This window comes from Oncorhynchus kisutch, linkage group LG2, assembly GCF_002021735.2.
Source record: "Oncorhynchus kisutch isolate 150728-3 linkage group LG2, Okis_V2, whole genome shotgun sequence".
NCBI lineage: Eukaryota > Metazoa > Chordata > Actinopteri > Salmoniformes > Salmonidae > Oncorhynchus > Oncorhynchus kisutch.
The window spans coordinates 21,721,369-21,741,561 of NC_034175.2; the positions used below are offsets into that span (position 1 = coordinate 21,721,369).

The following is a 20,193-nucleotide window of genomic DNA, read 5'->3' on the forward strand; positions in this document are numbered from 1 at the left end:
AGGCATTGAAACAACTCCTGCCTGGGCCCCTCTTTCAGGTGGTATTTCACAAAGGATTTGGGGGCAGAGATGGGCAAAAATTAATAAAAATACAAAATACCCAAAAGACCAAAATATACTAAAAAATACTGTTGCCAAAATATATTTAATAAAAAAACTAAATACATGTATTTTAAAAATATTGTAAATACATTTGCAAGTACCCTCCTTAATTATACTGTACTAAAATATAAACTCAACATGCAACAATTTCAAGGATTTTACTGATTTACAGTTCATATAAGGAAATCAGTCAATTGAAATTACTTCACTAGGCTCTAATCTATGGATTTCATATGACTGGGCATGGGCGCAGCCACTTGGGAACTGGGCCCACCCACTTGGCAGCCAGGCCCAGCCAATCAGAATACGTTTTTCCCTACAAAGGGGCTTTATTACAGACATAAATACTTCTCAGTTTCATCAGCTGTACGGGTGGCTTGTCTCAGGCGATCCCGCAGGCGAAGAAGCCTCCAGATGTGGAGGTCCTGGGATGGTGTGGTTGCACATGGTCTGCAGTTGTGAGACCGGTTGGATGTACTGCCAAATCCTCTAAAATGATGTTAGAGGTGGCTCATGGTAGAGAAATTAACAGGTTCTCTGGCAACAGCTCTGGTGGCTATTCCTGCAGTCAGCATGCCAATTGCACACTCCCTCAAAACATGACATCTGTGGCATTGTGTTGTGTGACCAAACTACACATTTTAAGGTGGTCTTTTATTGTCCTCAGCACAAGGTGCACCTGTGCAATGATCATGCTCTATAATCAGCTCAGCAAAGAAGAAATGCTCACTAACGAGGATGTAAAAAATGTGTGCACAAAATTAGAGAGAAATAAGCTCTGTGCTTATGGAACACTTTTTTCAGCTCATGAAACATTGGACCAACACTTAACATGTTGCGTTTATATTTTAGTTCAGTATAGTTATAAAACAAACTGTGACCCTTGGTTAACATGCTATGAACAGTACCAATAGCCCAGACAATTGACACAGTTGTTAGTCCTCTTAGCTTTGTATTGCTACAAATTCTCTGCATTTGTGTCAGAAATGAGATGCTGTGACCATGAGCGTGATGATATCTGAGGTGCAAAGGTGTTTGAATGAAAGTCGAGACACAAGACTCCGAGTGTAGTGATAGTGTGGCAATAATAATATAGTGTGTCTGCTTTCAAAGTCCAGTTCACTAGCCCCCTTTTGGACCAAATTCGTTGTGTTATCCTCGCTCTGGAAGTGCATCCATGTGCATCAACTTTCTTTCAAGCTTGTGCACTAATCCACTGCCATAAGACTTATATTACCCCCCAAAAATGTGTAGTATTTTGTCGTTTAAAAACACAAAATACAAAAGTAAACTACATGGCCATAAGTATGTGAACACCTCATTCCAAAATCATGGGCATTAATATGGAGTTGGTCCCCCCTTTGCTGCTATTAGAGACACCACTCTTCTGGGAAGGCTTTCCTGTAAATGTTGGAACGTTGCTGCGGGGACTTGCTTCCATTCAGCCACGAGCATTAGTGAGGTCGGGCACTGATGTTGGGCGACTAGGCCTGGCTCGCAGTCAGCATTCCAATTCATCCCAAAGGTGTTCGATAGGGTTGAGGTCGGGGCTCTGTGCAGGCCAGTCAAGTTCTTCCACACCGATTTCGACAAACCATTTATGTATGGACCTCGCTGTGTGCACAGGGGGCATTGTCATGCTGAAACAGGAAAGGGGCTTCCCCAAACTGTTGCCACAAAGTTGGAAGCGCAGTATCATCTAAAATGTAGTATGTTGTAGCGTTAAGATTTCCCTTCACTGGAACTAAGGGACCTAGCCAACTTTACAGTTGTCACTATGCATTGGGGCAGGTAGCGTTTTCCTGGCATTCACCAAACCCAGATTTGTCTGTCGGACTGCCTGATGTTAAAGCGTGATTCATCACTCCAGAGAACGCGTTTCCACTGCTCCAGAGTCCAATGGCAGCAAATCAAATGTATTTATGCCCTTCTTACATCAGCTGATTTCTCAAAGTGCTGTACAGAAACCCAACCTAAAACCCCAAACAGCAAGCAATGCAGATGTAGAAGCACGGTGGCTAGGAAAAACTCCCTAGAAAGGCCAAAACCCAGGAAGAAACCTAGAGAGGAACCAGGCCATGAGGGGTGGCCAGGCCTCATCTGGCTGTGCCGGGTGGAGATTATAACAGAATATGGCCAAGATGTTCAAATGTTCAAAAAGGACCAGCATGGTCAAGTAATAATAATCACAGTAGTTGTCGAGAATGCAACAAGTCAGCACCTCAGGAGTAAGTGTCAGTTGGCTTTCCATAGCCGATCATTGAGAGTATCTCTACCGCTCCTGCTGTCTCTAGAAAGTTGAAAACAGCAGGTCTGGGACAGGTAGCACAGCACGTCTGGTGAACAGGTCAGGGTTCTATAGCCGCAGGCAGAACAGTTGAAACTGGAGCAGCAGCACGGCCAGGTGGACTGGGGACAGCAAGGAGTCATCATGCAAGGATTGATGCATGGATTCATTTTTCTGCATCATTTTTGGACAGAAAGTTTCAGATTTTTGCAATGTTACGTAGATGGAAAAAAGCTGTCCTTGAAACAGTCTTGATATGTTCGTCAAAAGAGAGATCAGGGTCCAGAGTAATGCTGAGGTCCTTCACAGTTTAATTTGAGACGACTGTACAACCATCAAAATTAATTGTCAGATTCAACAGAAGATCTATTTGTTTCTTGGGACCTAGAACAAGAATCTCTGTTTTGTCCGAGTTTAAAAGTAGAAAGTTTGCAGCCATCCACTTACTTATGTCTGAAACACAGGCTTCTAGCAAGGGCAATTTTGGGGCTTCACCGTGTTTCATTGAAATGTACAGCTGTGTGTCATCCGCATAGCAGTGAAAGTTAACATTATGTTTTCGAATGACATCCCCAAGAGGTAAAATATATAGTGAAAACAGTAGTGGTCCTAAAACGGAACCTTGAGGAACACCAACATTTACAGTTGATTTGTCAGAGGACAAACCATTCACAGAGACAAACTGATATCTTTCCAACAGATAAGATCTAAACCAGGCCAGAACTTGTCCGTGTTGACCAATTTGGGTTTCCAATCTCTCCAGAAGAATGTGATGATCGATGGTATCAAAAGCAGCACTAAGGTCTAGGAGCACGAGGACAGATGCAGAGCCTCGATCTGACACCATTAAAAGGTTATTTACCACCTTCACAAGTGCTGTCTCAGTGCTTTGATGGGGTCTGAAACCAGACTGAAGCATTTCGTATACATTGTTTGTCTTCAGGAAGGCAGTGAGTTGCTGCGCAACAGCTTTTTCTAAAAGTTTTGAGAGGAATGGAAGATTCGATATAGGCTGATTAGTTTTATATATTTTCTGGGTCAAGGTTTGGCTTTTTCAAGAGAGTCATTATTACTTCCACATTTAGTGAGTTTGGTACACATTCGGTGGATAGAGAGCCGTTTATTATGTTCAACATAGGAGGGCCAAGCACAGGAAGCAGCTCTTTCAGTAGTTTAGTTGGAATAGGGTCCAGTATGCAGCTTGAGGGTTTAGAGGCCATGATTATTTTCATCATTGTGCAAAGAGATATAGTACTAAAACACTTGACTGTCTCCCTTGATCCTAGGTACTGGCAGAGTTGTGCAGGCTCAGGACAACTGAGCTTTGGAGGAATACGCAGATTTAAAGAGGAGTCTGTAATTTGCTTTCTAATGATAATAATCTTTTCCTCAAAGAAGTTCATGAATTTATTACTGCTGAAGTGAAAGCCATCATCTCTTGGGGAATGCTGCTTTATAGTTAGCCTTGCAACAGTATAAAAAATAAATTTCGGGATTGTTCTTATTTTCCTCAATTAAGTTGGAAAAATAGGATGATCGAACAGCAGTGAGGGTTCTTCGATTCTGCACGGTACTGTCTTTCCAAGCTAGTCGGAAGACTTCCAGTTTAGTGTGGCGCCATTTCCATTCCAATTATCTGGAAGCTTGCTTCAGAGCTCAGGTATTTTCTGTATACCAGGGAGCTAGTTTCTTATGACAAATGTTTTTCATTTTTAGGGGTGCAACTGTATCTAGGGTATTGTGCAAGGTTAAATGAGTTCCTCAGTTAGGTGGTTAACTGATTTTTGTCCTCTGACGTCCTTGGGTAGGCAGAGGGAGTCTGGAAGGGCATCAAGGAATCTTTGGGTTGTCTGAGAATTTATAGCACGACTTTTGATGCTCCTTGGTTGGAGTCTGAGCAGATTATATGTTGCGATTGCAAATTTAATAAAATGGTGGTCCGATAGTCCAGGATTATGAGGAAACACATTAAGATCCACAACATTTATTCCATGGGACAAACTAGGTCCAGAGTATGACTGTGGCAGTGAGTAGGTCCAGAGACATGTTGGACAAAACCCACTGAGTCGATGATGGCTCCAAAAGCCTTTTGGAGTGGGTCTGTGGACTTTTCCATGTGAATATTAAAGTCACCAAAAATGTGAATATTATCTGCTATGACTACAAGGTCCGATAGGAATTCAGGGAACTCAGTGAGGAACGCTGTATATGGCCCAGGAGGCCTGTAAACAGTAGCTATAAAAAGTGATTGAGTAGGCTGCATAGATTTCATGACTAGAAGCTCAAAATACAAAAATGTCGGGTTTTTTTTGTAAATTGAAATTTGCTTTCGTAAATGTTAGCAACACCTTCGCCTTTGCGGGATGCACAGGGGATATGGTCACTAGTGTAACCAGGAGGTGAGGCCTCATTTAACACAGTAAATTCATCATGCCAAGAGTGCTTTTACGGCAAGCTTTTACTCCACTCCAGCCGACGCTTCCCATTGCACATGTAGCCACCCATTGCCTTGATGACAGCTTTGCACACTCTTGGCATTTTCTCAACCAGTTTCATGAGGTAGTCACCTGGAATGCATTTCAACTAAGAGGTGTGCCTTGTTAAATGTGAATTTGTGGAATATCTTTCCTTCTTAATGCGTATGAGACAATCAGTTGTGTTGTGACAAGGTAGGGATGGTATACAGAAGATAGCCCTATTTGGTAAAAGACCAAATCCATATTTTTGCAAGAACCACTCAAAAAAACAAAGAGAAATGACAGTCCATTATTACTTTAAGGCATAAAGGTTTGTCAATACGGAACATTTCAAGAACTTTGAAAGTTTCTTCAAGTGCAGTCGCCAAAAACCATCAAGCACTATGATGGAACTGGCTCTCATGAGGACCACCACAGGAAATGAGGACCACCACAGGAAATGAAGGAACAGGAAATCCTGCAGAGGATAAGTTCATTAGCCTCAGAAATTGCAGCCCAAATAAATGCTTCACAGAGTTCAAGTAACAGACACATCTCAATGTAAACTGTTCAGAGGAGACTGAGTGAATCAGGCCTTCATGGTCGCATTGCCTCAAAGAAACCACTACTAAAGGACACCAATAATAAGAAGAGACTTGATGGGCCAAGAAACACCAGCAATGGACTTTACACCGGTGGAGATCTGTCCTTTGGTCTGATGAGTCCAAATTTGATATTTTTGGCTGCAACCGCTGTGTCTTTGTGAGACGCAGAGTAGGTGAACGGATGATCTCCGTATGTATGGTTCCCACCGTGAAGCATGGAGGAGGAGGTGTAATGGTGTGGGGGTGCTTTACTGGTGACACTGTCAGTGATTCATTTAGAATTCAAGGCACACTTAACCAGCATGGCTACCACTGCATTCTGCAGCGATATGCCATCCCATTTGCTTTGCTCTTAGTGGGATTATAATTTGTTTTTCAACAGGACAATGACCCAAAACCCACCTTTAAGGGCTCCTTCAAGACTGTTGGAAAAGCATTCCTCTTAAAGCTGGTTGAGAGAATGCCAAGAGTGTGCAAAGCCTTCATCGAGGCAAAGGGTGGCTACTTTGAAGAAACTACATTTTGATTTATTTAACACTTTTTTGGTTACTATGTGATTCCATATGTGTTATTTCATAGTGTTGATGTCTTCACTATTATTCTGCAATGTAGAAAATAGTCAAATAAAGAAAAACCCTTGAATGAGTAGGTGTGTCCAAACTTTTGACTGGTACTGTACATGTAACCGATGTTTGGGGGCGCGGGTGGACTGGCTGTTGTTGGGGACACTGTTGGAGGTGTACGTATGGTTGGTGTAGGAGTACGAACAGTTACAGTCGCTGCAGCAGTAGTGGGACACGGTTTTGGGGCACTCCCTCGTCGTCACACAAATCGCTGAGCCTTCATTGCAGATGCAGTTCCAGCAAGAGTCTCTTGGGTCAGGGAATGAAAGGGGGATACCTAGTCAATTGTACAACTGAACGCATTCTGAACGCAACTGAAATGTGTCTTCCGCATTTAACCCAACCCCTCTGACTGGCCGTTGTTGCGGACTTTGGTTACATTCTCCACAGCAGTGTCCTGGTGGTGTGTAAGGGTTGTTGCACAACGTATAACAGTGTATCTCTTCGCAGAGAGGCGTGCCTCCGTGACACGTACAAAAGCCACAGAGGACAGGAAACTGTTCCCCATCCCTGGCTCATATACATGCGACTTGGTTCAGAGAACCAAGCTAACAGACACATCTCATGACTAGAAGCTCAAAATACAAAAATGTCGGGTTTTTTTTGTAAATTAAAATTTGCTATCGTAAATGTTAGCAACACCTTCGCCTTTGCGGGATGCACAGGGGATATGGTCACTAGTGTAACAGTTAACCCCAGAATGACCAGGATCTTCATCCAAAGGACCTCCATTTCCACAAACAGAGTATCAAGACCTCAGCTCAGATAACAAACAGGTTCTCCCTTATCTTTCCTGGCGGCTGCCTTCCCCTTTTTCCACTGGCGCCAGAAGATGAAAAAACCGTGAACAATTTCGAAGTATAATTTTTTTGGTGACTATTCTTAATTATTATTTGGTGAATTATGAATAAATTATCATACAGCATGTCAGTATACAATTATTTACATAGTCAGATGTACTGCACATAAAATAAATGACATTTGTCTTGTTTTCTCTCTATTTACATCTTCATATGAACAATCCAATGACTTTAACAAGTAACCCCAATATCTTATCACCAGTAAATTCATCATAGCTATGAATCCCTGTATTTATTTAAATTTGCACAGGCCCTTCAGTCAACACTCAGAGATGGACAGATGCTGCTGCAAAATCACCATGATCCTTATTAATACTGATGCATCTCGTTTTCCCCCCTTCTCTGCCACACGATCTCACCACCTCCCCTACGCCCCCCTCCCTCCCTCTCTCTGTGCATGTCTCTCGGGCCAGTCTGACAGCCGCCAGTCAAACACACACAGCCAGCCAGGCGCCTGTGTTCCCCCTGTTCTGTTTGAAGTGGTTGATCTCTGATCCCATGTACCTCAGATTGAGACATAGTCTTTCTCTTTCTTTCCCCACTGTTAGGATGGTACTCTTAACAGACCGATGCAGACAACCGGCTTATTCAAAGAGTAGCAGCCGTACAGGGCTTAAGTTATGGTACATCGGGCACTCACATAATAAGCCTTAAAAATGTCAACGTAGGTACCATGTTAAGATTCAACATGGTCTCATTAGATATGACAAAATAGGGATATTTAACTATTGTAGTTATTCAGTATGTCGCCAAGGCTGACATAATATCCTGCTGTTTTTACCAAACAAATGTCTTTCTTTCTTTTTCCTTTTTTTATAATGTGTGGATGTTGAATCAACGTGGAAAACGGATTGGATTCGCAAAAAGTCATCGACGTCAGGGAATGTCGCTTTTTTCCCCACTCAGCTTTTAACCTCAATCCAATTACAGGGTGACATTTTTTTGGTTGATTTCACGTTATGAATGTAAATCAAAACTGGACGTTGAACTGACGTTTGTGCCCAGTTGGATGTCATCCAGGCATATAACTACAATGGTTCCATATTGTAATAAATGTAGTAATGTTGTAATAAATATAGCAGTGTTATTACAATAGTTATGTCACATATTTGTTATTCTATAGTGTATGAGTAGAACTATGAATCCTCATATGGTTATTTGTTTCAAACGGTCTGGGTGCGTTTCATATCATACCTGAGATTCGCTTTTCTTTCACTAGCTCCCTCTACTATTTTTATTCTTGTATGCACTACACAGCACAACTGTCCTCAGTTCTTCGAGGAGAATTTGAACGGGAGGTCTTTATAATTACAATGCAGAGTTGCTGGCTAGTAAATAACATGCATGGCTGACTCCAACAAATTCCACAGCCCTCCATACGCTTTTGTACTCAAGAGTTAGAAAACTTGGCCTGACTGTCCCTCCTTTTTGTGCTGAGATGTTCTCTACCTTAAGAAATTGCATTTCAATAACGGTCATTGTCCATGAACTCAGCCTGTCAAGAGTGCAAGGCAGAAGAGCTTTAGTGATTCACACTCCCCCCAGTACCACTATTCTCCACAGACTCTCATCTGGCTCTACAGTAAGCACTACAGGAGACATCTTTTCTTATTTACAACAAGAGACTGAGCAGCCAATCAGTGGCAAGAAGGACAAGTCATGTGCTCAGGGGGACCTACAAGACAAGTTATCTGCATTGCTTATGTGGATATTTCAGTTTTTCTCTGGTAGGTCCTGCAAGACAAGGGAACCAAGACGGTCCATTTCTAAATTGAACATTTAACTTGGTCCATATTACTCTCCTAAAAGGAGACTGGAATTTCCCAAGAAGATTGGCAGTAGCACAGTATCTGCACTGGGAAAATCCTAACCCCTGTACTAACTGTGTCTGGCTTGCTCGTACATAGAAAAATAATCAGGGCTCAACACTGCCCCGTGAGGCAGATAATGTCACAGCAAAAGGAGAACTAATTGAACATAGTTGCTATAGTCAGGTACAGGGTAGGGTCTTTGAATACTAAACGCTACTAGAGTTCACTAGCATACTGTTGACTTTCTTCCCACAATAATGAGCTAATAGTGACCCAGTTCTCCACGAACAAATTAGCCACAGCAATCGCACAAGACGACAGGTTTTCTGGCTGGTCTGGAGAAGGTGGGGGGTCGGAAGAAATTTCAGTAGTAAATATTATTTTTCTCAACTTAATTTGGGGGAAGTTTTGGGGCAAGTGCCAGAACAAATAAAGTGCATGTGAGGTGGTGAGACGGGGGAGGGGGGAGACAAAGGTAATTATGATGACAGAGGGGGGAAACAATGCCAACGTCCCAGCCCAGGAGGAGCGGGTGGTGGACTGGCGCCTGTCTAGCTGACTGTGTCTCTGTGTCCGCCCCACTGGAGCTGAGTTCTGTTTGACCAGAAGATTCACAAAGATAGTGCTGGCAACTGGTGACACTGGCAAAAACCTCCTACCTTTCCACCACTTTCACTACTACTCAACAAATTAAGCTAGCTGGGTGGATTCCAATGAGTAGTCATTTGTGGTTATATTTGTTGACACTGATGTTCCGGTCACCCAAAGTCAACAAGCGATGGCAAAGAGTTATCTATATACAGGACAGACTGACCCAGGGTTCACCACAACATGTTATTTCCCTTAATACTTTGGGATTTTGGCTATAAGGTCCTTTATCTACTTCTCAAGAGTCAGATTAACTTGTGGATACCATTTTTATGTCTCTGCGTGCAGTTTTAAGTAGATAAAGGGCCTCATTGTAAAACTCCTGAAGTATCCCTTTAAAGAGACAAGTTGGGCACAGTCAATAAAATACTTTGTGAAAGAATTAAAATGTAATATTATAATGATATAATATCCATCAGTCCTTGAGTGAACATCCAATTAATTATTATTAGGCTATTAATCACTTATCAACTCATCACAGACTCTTTGTAGATGCAAATGATCCATTCAGAGGCTTACAATTTACAGTATAATTTTGTGGGCATGAAATATGATATACACTGAGTGTACAAAACATTAAGAACACCTGCTATTTCCAAAGCTATGATCCCTTCTTGATGTCACCACTTGTTTAAATCCACTTCAATCAGTGTAGATGAAAGGGAGGAGACAGATTAAAGCAGGATTATTAAACTTTAAAACAATTGAGATATGAATTGTGAATGTGTGCCATTCAGAAGGTGAATGAGCAAGACAAAGAAGTTCATTTGAACGGGGTATGGTAATAGGTGCCAGGCACACCGGTTTGTCTCAAGGACTGCAATGATGCTCGGTTTTTCATGTTCAACAGTTTCCCATGTGTATCAAGAATGGTTTAACACCCAAAGGACATCCAGCCAACTTGACACAACTGTGGGAAGTATTGGAGTCAACATGGGCCAGGATCTCTGTGGAACGCTTTCGACATCTTGTTTGGAGTCCATTCCCCGATGAATTAGGAAGGTGTTCATAATGTTTTGTTCACTCAGCATAGCAGCATAGCAGGATATTAAATGTTCCATTGTAATAGCCTACACATAAAAAAATACAAATTAAATTAAACTTCAAAAATTCCTTTATGAAACAATTGAAGTGTGAATCGCTATTATATAGTCTACCTGACCTTTTGAAATATTGTATTTTTTATTAGGTCTGATAAACACGACAGAATGCGTGTCACATATTATTGTCATATTGTAATTTTTGTAATAACATGTGAAACACCCTGAATGCTCTATTTGCACCTCTCTTTTCCTTTCTACTGTTTTACTGCTCCTCTTCTTTCAAATGAATTTTATTCTGTTAGACTGCAGGTTCCTCACATTACACCACATTATACGTCAAACGAAAGCATGGAAAAAGGAGGGCTAATTACTCCATTGGAAGGGTTATAATTACGTCCTTTAGACAGAGGAATGGATACTGTAATGGCTCACTCCCTCATCTGGAGGGATTTCCCAGGTCAGACAAAGGGCTGTGCAGCCAGCCATGCACTTCCAGTAACTGTTCGTCCATGACCCCTGCTGTTGGGTAATTTCCACAATTCTTTCAGATTTCTACAGAGAAAATAAATTATCACATTTTTTTTTTTTAAGAAGTAGGCCTGCTTAAATGTTTAATTAATAGTCTATGCTATTAGACTATGGCAATTTTCAGTTATCCACCCTAAAGGAATGACAAAAAAACTATAAAATGTCACTATGTAGACCAATAGGCCTAGACGTACAAATTCCATTTTTGAAAGCGGGAAAGTGGATTAGGTAATATGTGACGGGATTGTGCTCCATTGTCCAAAGGAGGAGGAGGAGGAGGAGGAGGAGGAGGAGGAGGGGGGGGGTAGGATTGCACAATAGTGGCCAAAGTGTGTATAAATACCAGTGCACCGCAGTCTCACCACATGACAGAGGAGTCCCTCATCCGCTGACACCAACAGAACAATCAATCATCTTTGGACTCGTCTTAGTGCATTGAAAAGTGTGCGCTGGAGAGTGTCGCTTTTTGGGAAAATTGAAGAGTTCTGATCTTCTTCATAAACTGTCACTTCAATTTCAACTGATTTCAACCAGAGTTTTAAATAGGCTATAAACTTCTTAGCAAAACCGAGAATGAAGGCCTTCAGTGTTGCAGTTGCAGTGGTACTCGTCCTTGCATGTATGTTCATCCTTGAAAGCACCGCTGTTCCTTTCTCCGAGGTATGTCTCCTTTTATAACACCAACCCACTTCAAACATGTCTGCATCGATTTTAGAGGATGTTCATGACTCATTTGTGTCTAATGTCTTTGCAGGTGCTAACGGACGAGGTTGGAAGCATTGACAGTCCAGTTGGGGAACATCAACAGCCGGGCGGCGAGTCCATGCGTCTGCCGGTACGTTCAATTGAATGAATGAATTAAGCTAATTACCTTTAGCAAATTAACATCTAAGTGGTTGCGTTTCACCATCGGAATAGAATTAGACCAGTAGCGCTAGCTGTTAACCATTTGATCGTGAGCCGTTAGAGAGGGCTTTAGGGCGAACTGTGCTGTGGTTGTGAAGTGGAGACTTGGACAAAAATACTTACCATGTGCCTTTTCCCTCTTTTTTTCATATTATTTTCTTGGCCGGGATACAGGAGCATTTCAGGTTCAAGCGTCAGAGCCACCTCTCCCTGTGCCGTTGGTGCTGCAACTGCTGTCACAACAAGGGCTGTGGCTTCTGCTGCAAATTCTGAGGACCTGCCTGCAATAAAAACCATCTTATTAACTTATTGCCTTTAATTTCCCCCCTATTCTTCTACATTTCCTATGGACTCTGTGGAGAAGATGCAATCTCATTGAAGTCTTTCTCACTGCAACCTCAGTCTTGTACATACATGTTTTGTATCATGTTCTATAGCCTAGTGACACAGGAAAAAGACAGATAATTGAAATAATAATTTATATTATGTACATTTAGTACATTTTTTTTGGTACATTTTCTAGTTTGTACATGTTGCAATGTTTTCTTTCTGAGATGTTGTTTTTGTAACTACGATACACAATACCCCGTAATGTCAAAGTGGAATAATGTTTTTAGACATTTTTACAGATTGATTAAAAAAACAAAAAGCTGAAACGTCTTGAGGTAATAAGTATTCAACCCCTTTATTATGGCAAGCCTAAATAAATACAGTAGTAAAAATGTGCTTAACAAGTCACATAATAAGTTGCATGGACTCACTCTCTGTGCAATAATAGTGTTAAAAACATCCCCATAAAAATCTGTCAGTTTAAGCTAGAGATATCTCAAGACTATCTTCTCTGTATACATCAATGATGTCTCTTTTGCTGCTGGTGAGTCTCTGATCCACCTCTACGCAGACGACACCATTCTGTATACTTCTGGCCCTTCTTTGGACACTGTGTTAACAACCCTCCAGACGAGCTTCAATGCCATACAACTCTCCTTCCGTGGCCTCCAACTGCTCTTAAATACAAGTTAAACTAAATGCATGCTGTTCAACCGATCACTGCCCGCATCTGCACGCTTGTCTAGCATCACTACTCTGGACGGTTCTGACTTAGAATACGTGGACAACTACAAATACCTAGGTGTCTGGCTAGACTGTAAACTCTCCTTCCAGACTCACATTAAGCATCTCCAATCCAATATTAAATCTAGAATCGGCTTCCTATTTCGCAACAAAGCATCCTTCACTCATGCTGCCAAACATACCCTCGTAAAACTGACCATCCTACCGATCCTCGACTTCGGCGATGTCATTTATAAAATAGCTTCCAACACTCTACTCAACAAATTGGATGCAGTCTATCACTGTGTCATCCGTTTTGTCACCCAAGCCCCATATACCACCCACCACTGCGACCTGTATGCTCTCGTTAGCTGGCCCTCGCTTCATACTCGTCGCCAGACCCACTGGCTCCAGGCAATCTACAAGTCTCTGCCAGGTAAAGCCCCACCTTATCTCAGCTCACTGGTCACCATAGCAGCACTCACCCGTAGCATGCGCTCCAGCAGGTATACCTCACTGGTCACCCCCAAAGTCAATTCCTCCTTTGGCCACCTTTCCTTCTAGTTCTCTGCTGCCAATGACTGGAACGAACTGCAAAAATCACTGAAGCTGGAGGCTCATATCTCCCTCACTAGCTTTAAGCACCAGCTGTTAGAGCATCTCACAGATCACTTGCACCTGTACATAGCCCATCTGTAAACAGCCCATCCAACTAACCCATACTGTATTTATTTATCTTGCTCCTTTGCACCCCAGTATCTCTACTTGCAAATTCATCTTCTGCACATCTACCATTCCAGTGTTTAATTGCTATATTGTAATTACATCGCCACCATGGCCTATTTATTGCCTTACCTCCCCTATCTCACCTCATTTGCACACACTGTATATAGACTTTTCTTTTTTCTACTGTATTATTGACTGTATGTTTGTTTATTCCATGTGTAACTCTGTGTTGTTGTATGTGTCGAACTGCTGTGCTTTATCTTGGCCAGGCGGCAGTTGTAAATGAGAACTTGTTCTCAACTAGCCTACCTGGTTAAATAAAGGTGAAATACATTTTTTTAAATCCACTAAATCTGCCAATGTCACACTTCCGCATCTGTGGTAAAAGGTGACAGAGCTACAGCAGTGTTTGTCAGACCATGAGACATCCCAAAAATTGGTCTTCTTACCAAGTCCTTTGTAGCGAAAGGTTTAGCCTTAAAACTATTAAGACCCATCTATGGAAAGATGAGAGTCTCACGAACACAATGGTGTTCTCAATTTTGCCCTACAACCCCCACAAGTGTCTTGGGACTCGTCTGAAATCGGTACAGCCAATCTGCCAAAGAAGGGCACCTATTGGTTGATGGGTAAAAAAAACGCACACATTGAATATCCCTTTGAGCATGTTGAAGTTATTAATTAGACTCTGGATGGTGTGTCAAAACACTCAGTCACTACAAAGATAGGATGGAAACAGCTCAGCGATTTGACTTTAAAACAGTTATATAGTTTAATGGCTGTGATAGTAGAAAACTGAGGATGGTCAACAACATTGTAGTATTTCCACAATACTAACCTAATTGACAGAGGGAAAAGTAGGAAGCCTGTACAGAATAAAAATATTCCAAAACATGCATCCTGTTTGCAACAAGGCACAAAAGTAATACTGCAAAAAATGTGGCAAAGCAATTCACTTTTTGTTCTGAATACGAAGTGTTATGTTTGGCGCAAATCCAATACAACACATTACTCAGTACCACTCTCCATAATTTCAAGCATATTGGTGGCTGCATCATGTTATGGGTATGCTTGTAATCATTAAAGACTGGGGAATTTTCCAGGATAAAAAATAAACAGAATGGAGCTAAGCACAGGTAAAATCCTAGAGGAAAACCTGGTTCAGTCTCCTTTCCACCAGACACTGGGAAATGAATTATTTCACCAGGACAATAACCTAAAACATAAGGCCAAATCTACACAGGTGTTGCTTACCAAGAAGACAGTGAATGTTCCTGAGTGGCCGAGTTACAGTTTGACTTAAATCTACTTGAAAATCTATGGCAAAACCTGAAAATGGTTGTCTAGCAATGATCAACAAACAATTTGACAGAGCTTGAAGAATTTTGAAAATAATAATGGGCAAATGCTGCACAATCCAGGTGTGGAAAGCTCTTAGGGGCTTACCCAGAAAGACTCACAGCTGTAATAGCTGTCAAAGGTGCTTCTACAAAGTATACTGACTCAAGGGTGTGAATACTTATGCAAATGAGATATTTCTGTATTTAATTTTCAATAAATTTGCTAATATTTCTAAAAACATGTTTTCACTTCGTCATTATGGGGTATTGTGTGTAGATGGGTGAGTGAAAACAATATTTTTAATCCATTTTGAATTCAGGCAGTAAGTAACACAACACAATTTGGAACGAGTATGAGAAACTTTCTGAAGGGACTGTATGTCAAAATAGGGATATTTAATCTGAATGGCACATATTCCATGACATAGACTGACCAGGTGAGTCCCGGTGAAAGCTAGGATCCCTTATTGATTTCACTTGTTAAACCCATTTCAATCAGTGTAGATGACGCGGAGGACACAGGTCAAATGTTTTTTTTAAAGCCATGAGACAATTGAGACATGGATTGTGAATGTCTGCCATTCAGAGGGTGAATGGGAAAGATAAACGATTTAAATACCTTTGAACGAGGTGTGGTAATAGCTGCCAGGCACACTTGTTTGTGTCATGAACTGCACCGCTGCTGGAATTTTCAAGCTCAACTGTTTCACGTGTGTATCAAGAATGGTCCACCACCCAAAGGTCATCCAGCCAACTTGACACAATTGTGGGAAGGATTAGAGTCAACATGGGCCAACATTCCTGTGAAACGCTTTCGACACCTTGTAGAGTTCATGCCCAGACAATTAGCAACTCAATATTAGGAAGGTGTTCTTAATTGTTTTGTACACTCAGTGTAGTCCATATTACTCTTAGAAAAAGGGGACTGGAATTGGCATTAGTATATGCACTTTGAAAATCCTCTCTACTGTATGAACTAGGTCTGACTTGTTAGTACAGCCTACTAAAACAGTCAGTGCTCCACACTGCCCCATGAGGCAGAGAATGTCACAGCAAATAGGGGACGAGTTGGACAGAGTTGTTCTCAATAATGAGCTGATAGTAACCCAGTTCTACATGAACAAATTAGCAACAGAAATCGTGTAAGACGACAGGCTGGTCTGGAGAAGGTGGGGGGTCGGAAGAAAACTGAGAATAGTTTGGTTGGCTATTTCAGTAGTAAATATTTTTCTTAACTTAATTTTTGGGACATTTTGTGTCAAGTGCCCAGACAAATAAAGTGCATGTGAGGTGGTGAGATGGGGGAGGGGGGAGACAGAGGTAGTTAGGATGACAGAGGGGGGAAACATGGGGCCAATGTCCCGTCCCAGAAGGAGCGGGTGGTGGACTGGCGCCTGTCTAGGTGACTGTGTCTCTGTGTCCGCCCCACTGGAGCCGAGCTCTGTTTGACCAGACGGTTCACAAAGATAGTGCTGGCAACTGGTGTCATAGCAGAAAGTTCCTCCCTCACCCCCACTTTCACTACTACTCAACAAATTAAGCTAGCTGGGTGGATTCCAATGAGTAGTCATTTGTGGTTATATTTGTTGACACTGATGTTCCGGTCACCCAAAGTCAACAAGCGATGGAGAAAGGTTCTCTATATACAAGACAGATGGGCTCAGGGTTCACCACAACATGTTATTTCACTTACAGGGACAAGTTGGGCACAGCCAATTAAATAATTATTGAATGGATTCAAATGTAATAGAATAGTGTCAAACAAGTTGATCCCTAGAGAGCACGTGCAATTCATTGTTATTAGGCTATTAACCACTTATCACAGACTATTTTGAGGATGCAAATTATGCATTCAGAGGCTTACAATTTTCACAGTATAATTTTGTGTTTCTGAAATGTGATATAGCAGAATATCATTAAATGCATCATTGTACTTTATTTTTTATTTTTAAAGGTACACTCTTATCCAGAGCAACTTACTGTAAGTGTATTAACCTCATTCTTTTTTTTCTTCTTGTATTTGTCCCCCTTGGGAATCAAACCCACAACTCTGGCGTTGCAAGCAACATGCTCTACCAACTGAGCCACACTGGACATTTCAGCTGCCTACACATTCAAATGAGTCTAGTTTTTCTTCTCAACTTCAAAAATACATTTGGCTAACAATGAATGCGTGAATCACTATTATATAGCCTATCTAGACCTTTTAAAATAATCTCTTTCATTAGGTCTGATACTACATAATACCTGCCACATTATAATATCATATTCTTGTATTACTAATAACACTTGAAACAACTGATTGAAAGGTGCCACATATAGGATTTATTTTCTTACATTTTTGCATTGTACTATACTGAAAATGTCAATAATATATCTGCAGTAATAGTGGAATGATAGTGTTTCAAAGTATTACTTACAGTGGTGTGATTGGCTGTGATTTGTCAATTGATTTCTCCCACCGGTGTGGAATCCATTGTCAAAGCTGTTTTGAATTTGTGGCTGTGTTACCTAGAGGAAATCGGGTCAAGTGGCAGGTCTAAAAAACAGTGGCCAAAGTGTGTATGAATACCGGTGTACCGCAGTCTCAACACAAGACAGAGAAGTCCCTCAACCACGGACACCAAAAGGACAATCAACTAACTTGTGGCTCATCTATTGCATGTAAAATTGTGTGTTGGAGAGCGTCTCTTTATGGGAAAATGTAAGAGTTCTGATTTTCTTCATAGGCTGTCATATCAATTCCAACTGATTTCAACCAGAGTTTTAAATAGGCTATAAACTTCCTAGCAAAACTGTGAATGAAGGCCTTCAGTGTTTGCAGTTGCAGTGGTACTCGTCCTTGCATGTATGTTCATCCTTGAAAGCACCGCTGTTCCTTTCTCCGAGGTATGTCTCCTTTTATAACACCAACCCACTTCAAACATGTCTGCATCGATTTTAGAGGATGTTCATGACTCATTTGTGTCTAATGTCTTTGCAGGTGCTAACGGACGAGGTTGGAAGCATTGACAGTCCAGTTGGGGAACATCAACAGCCGGGCGGCGAGTCCATCCGTCTGTCGGTAAGTTCAATTGAATAAATGAATTAAGCTAATTACCTTTAGCAAATTAAAATCGAAGTGGTTGCGTTTTCCCCGCAGAATTGAATTAACCTACTTGCGCTACCTGTTATCATTTGATCGTGAGCCGTTAGAGAGGGCTTTAGGGCGAACTGTGTGCAACGTGGTTGTGAAGTGGAGACTTGGACAAAAATACTTACTTGCTTGTTCCCTCTTTTCTTCATATTCTTTTCTTGGCCGGGATACAGGAGCATTTCAGGTTCAAGCGTCAGAGCCACCCTGTGCCGTTGGTGCTGCAACTGCTGTCACAACAAGGGCTGTGGCTTCTGCTGCAAATTCTGAGGACCTGCCTGCAATAAAAACCATCTTATTAACTTATTGCCTTTAATTTCCCCCCTATTCTTCTACATTTCCTTTGGACTCTGTGGAGAAGATGCAACCTCAGTCTTGTACATGTTTTGTATCATGTTCTATAGCGTGTTCTTCTTTTATTTTCTATTTTGTACATTTTTTTATTTTTTAAATACATTTTCTAGTTTGCACGTTTGCGATGTTTTCATTCTAAGATGTTGTTATTGTAAATCAGTTCTTATAGTGCTTTTTATATAAATAAACACATTCTTTGAAGAGGTATTCAACCCCTTTTTTATGGCAAGCCTAAATAAGTTCAGTAGTAAAAATGTACTTATGACTTTTGAATGACTACCTCATCTCTGTACCCTACACATACAATTATCTGTAAGGTCCCTCAGTTAAGCAGTGAATTTCAAGCACAGATTCAACCAAAAAGACCCGGGAGCTTTTCCAATGCTTTGCAAAGAAGGGTAATTATTCTTAGATGGGTAAAAAAAAAAGGATAGATTGAATAACCCTTTGAGCATGGTGAAGTTATTAATTAGACTTAGGATGGTGCGTCAATACACTCAGTCACTACAAAGATACAGGTGTCCTTCCTAACTCAGTTGCCAGAGAGGAAGAAAATAGCTCCATTTCACCATGAGGCCAATGGTGACTTTAAAACAGTTACAGTTTAATTTTTATTTTTTATTTTTTATTTTACCTTTATTTAACCAGGTAGGCAAGTTGAGAACAAGTTCTCATTTACAATTGCGACCTGGCCAAGATAAAGCAAAGCAGTTCGACAGATAAAACGACACAGAGTTACACATGGAGTAAAAACAAACATACAGTCAATAATGCAGTATAAACAAGTCTATATACAATGTGAGCAAATGAGGTGAGAAGGGAGGTAAAGGCAAAAAAGGCCATGATGGCAAAGTAAATACAATATAGCAAGTAAAATACTGGAATGGTAGTTTTGCAATGGAAGAATGTGCAAAGTAGAAATAAAAAATAATGGGGTGCAAAGGAGCAAAATAAATAAATAAATTAAAATTAAATACAGTTGGGAAAGAGGTAGTTGTTTGGGCTAAATTATAGGTGGGCTATGTACAGATGCAGTAATCTGTGAGCTGCTCTGACAGTTGGTGCTTAAAGCTAGTGAGGGAGATAAGTGTTTCCAGTTTCAGAGATTTTTGTAGTTCGTTCCAGTCATTGGCAGCAGAGAACTGGAAGGAGAGGCGGCCAAAGAAAGAATTGGTTTTGGGGGTGACTAGAGAGATATACCTGCTGGAGCGTGTGCTACAGGTGGGAGATGCTATGGTGACCAGCGAGCTGAGATAAGGGGGGACTTTACCTAGCAGGGTCTTGTAGATGACATGGAGCCAGTGGGTTTGGCGACGAGTATGAAGCGAGGGCCAGCCAACGAGAGCGTACAGGTCGCAATGGTGGGTAGTATATGGGGCTTTGGTGATAAAACGGATTGCACTGTGATAGACTGCATCCAATTTGTTGAGTAGGGTATTGGAGGCTATTTTGTAAATGACATCGCCAAAGTCGAGGATTGGTAGGATGGTCAGTTTTACAAGGGTATGTTTGGCAGCATGAGTGAAGGACGCCTTGTTGCGAAATAGGAAGCCAATTCTAGATTTAACTTTGGATTGGAGATGTTCGATATGGGTCTGGAAGGAGAGTTTACAGTCCAACCAGACACCTAAGTATTTGTAGTTGTCCACGTATTCTAAGTCAGAGCCGTCCAGAGTAGTGATGTTGGACAGGCGGGTAGGTGCAGGTAGCGATCGGTT

The 20,193-nt window shown here is 41.3% G+C and overlaps 1 protein-coding gene and 1 pseudogene across 1 annotated transcript; both read left to right on the forward strand.

The window, feature by feature from the left end:
• The first annotated feature begins 11,311 nt into the window (after positions 1–11,311).
• LOC116353643 (hepcidin) lies at positions 11,312–12,525 on the forward strand. Its single transcript, XM_031790947.1, has 3 exons — positions 11,312–11,623; positions 11,718–11,798; positions 12,044–12,525. Exons 1-3 carry the CDS (start codon positions 11,537–11,539, stop codon positions 12,140–12,142), a joined length of 267 nt encoding a protein of 88 aa, XP_031646807.1. The 5' UTR covers positions 11,312–11,536; the 3' UTR covers positions 12,143–12,525.
• A 5,264-nt stretch (positions 12,526–17,789) lies between these two features.
• Positions 17,790–18,412, forward strand: LOC109902117 (hepcidin-like; annotated as a pseudogene).
• Positions 18,413–20,193: the final 1,781 nt, after the last annotated feature.

Bases quoted from the DNA above. Each gene is read 5' to 3' on its own strand.
- LOC116353643 (XM_031790947.1), top strand. From the start codon at position 11,537: ATGAAGGCCTTCAGTGTTGCAGTTGCAGTGGTACTCGTCCTTGCATGT. The intron at 11,624-11,717 runs GTATGTCTCCTT...ATGTCTTTGCAG, and splicing joins CCGCTGTTCCTTTCTCCGAG to GTGCTAACGGACGAGGTTGG. The intron at 11,799-12,043 runs GTACGTTCAATT...GCCGGGATACAG, and splicing joins GCGAGTCCATGCGTCTGCCG to GAGCATTTCAGGTTCAAGCG.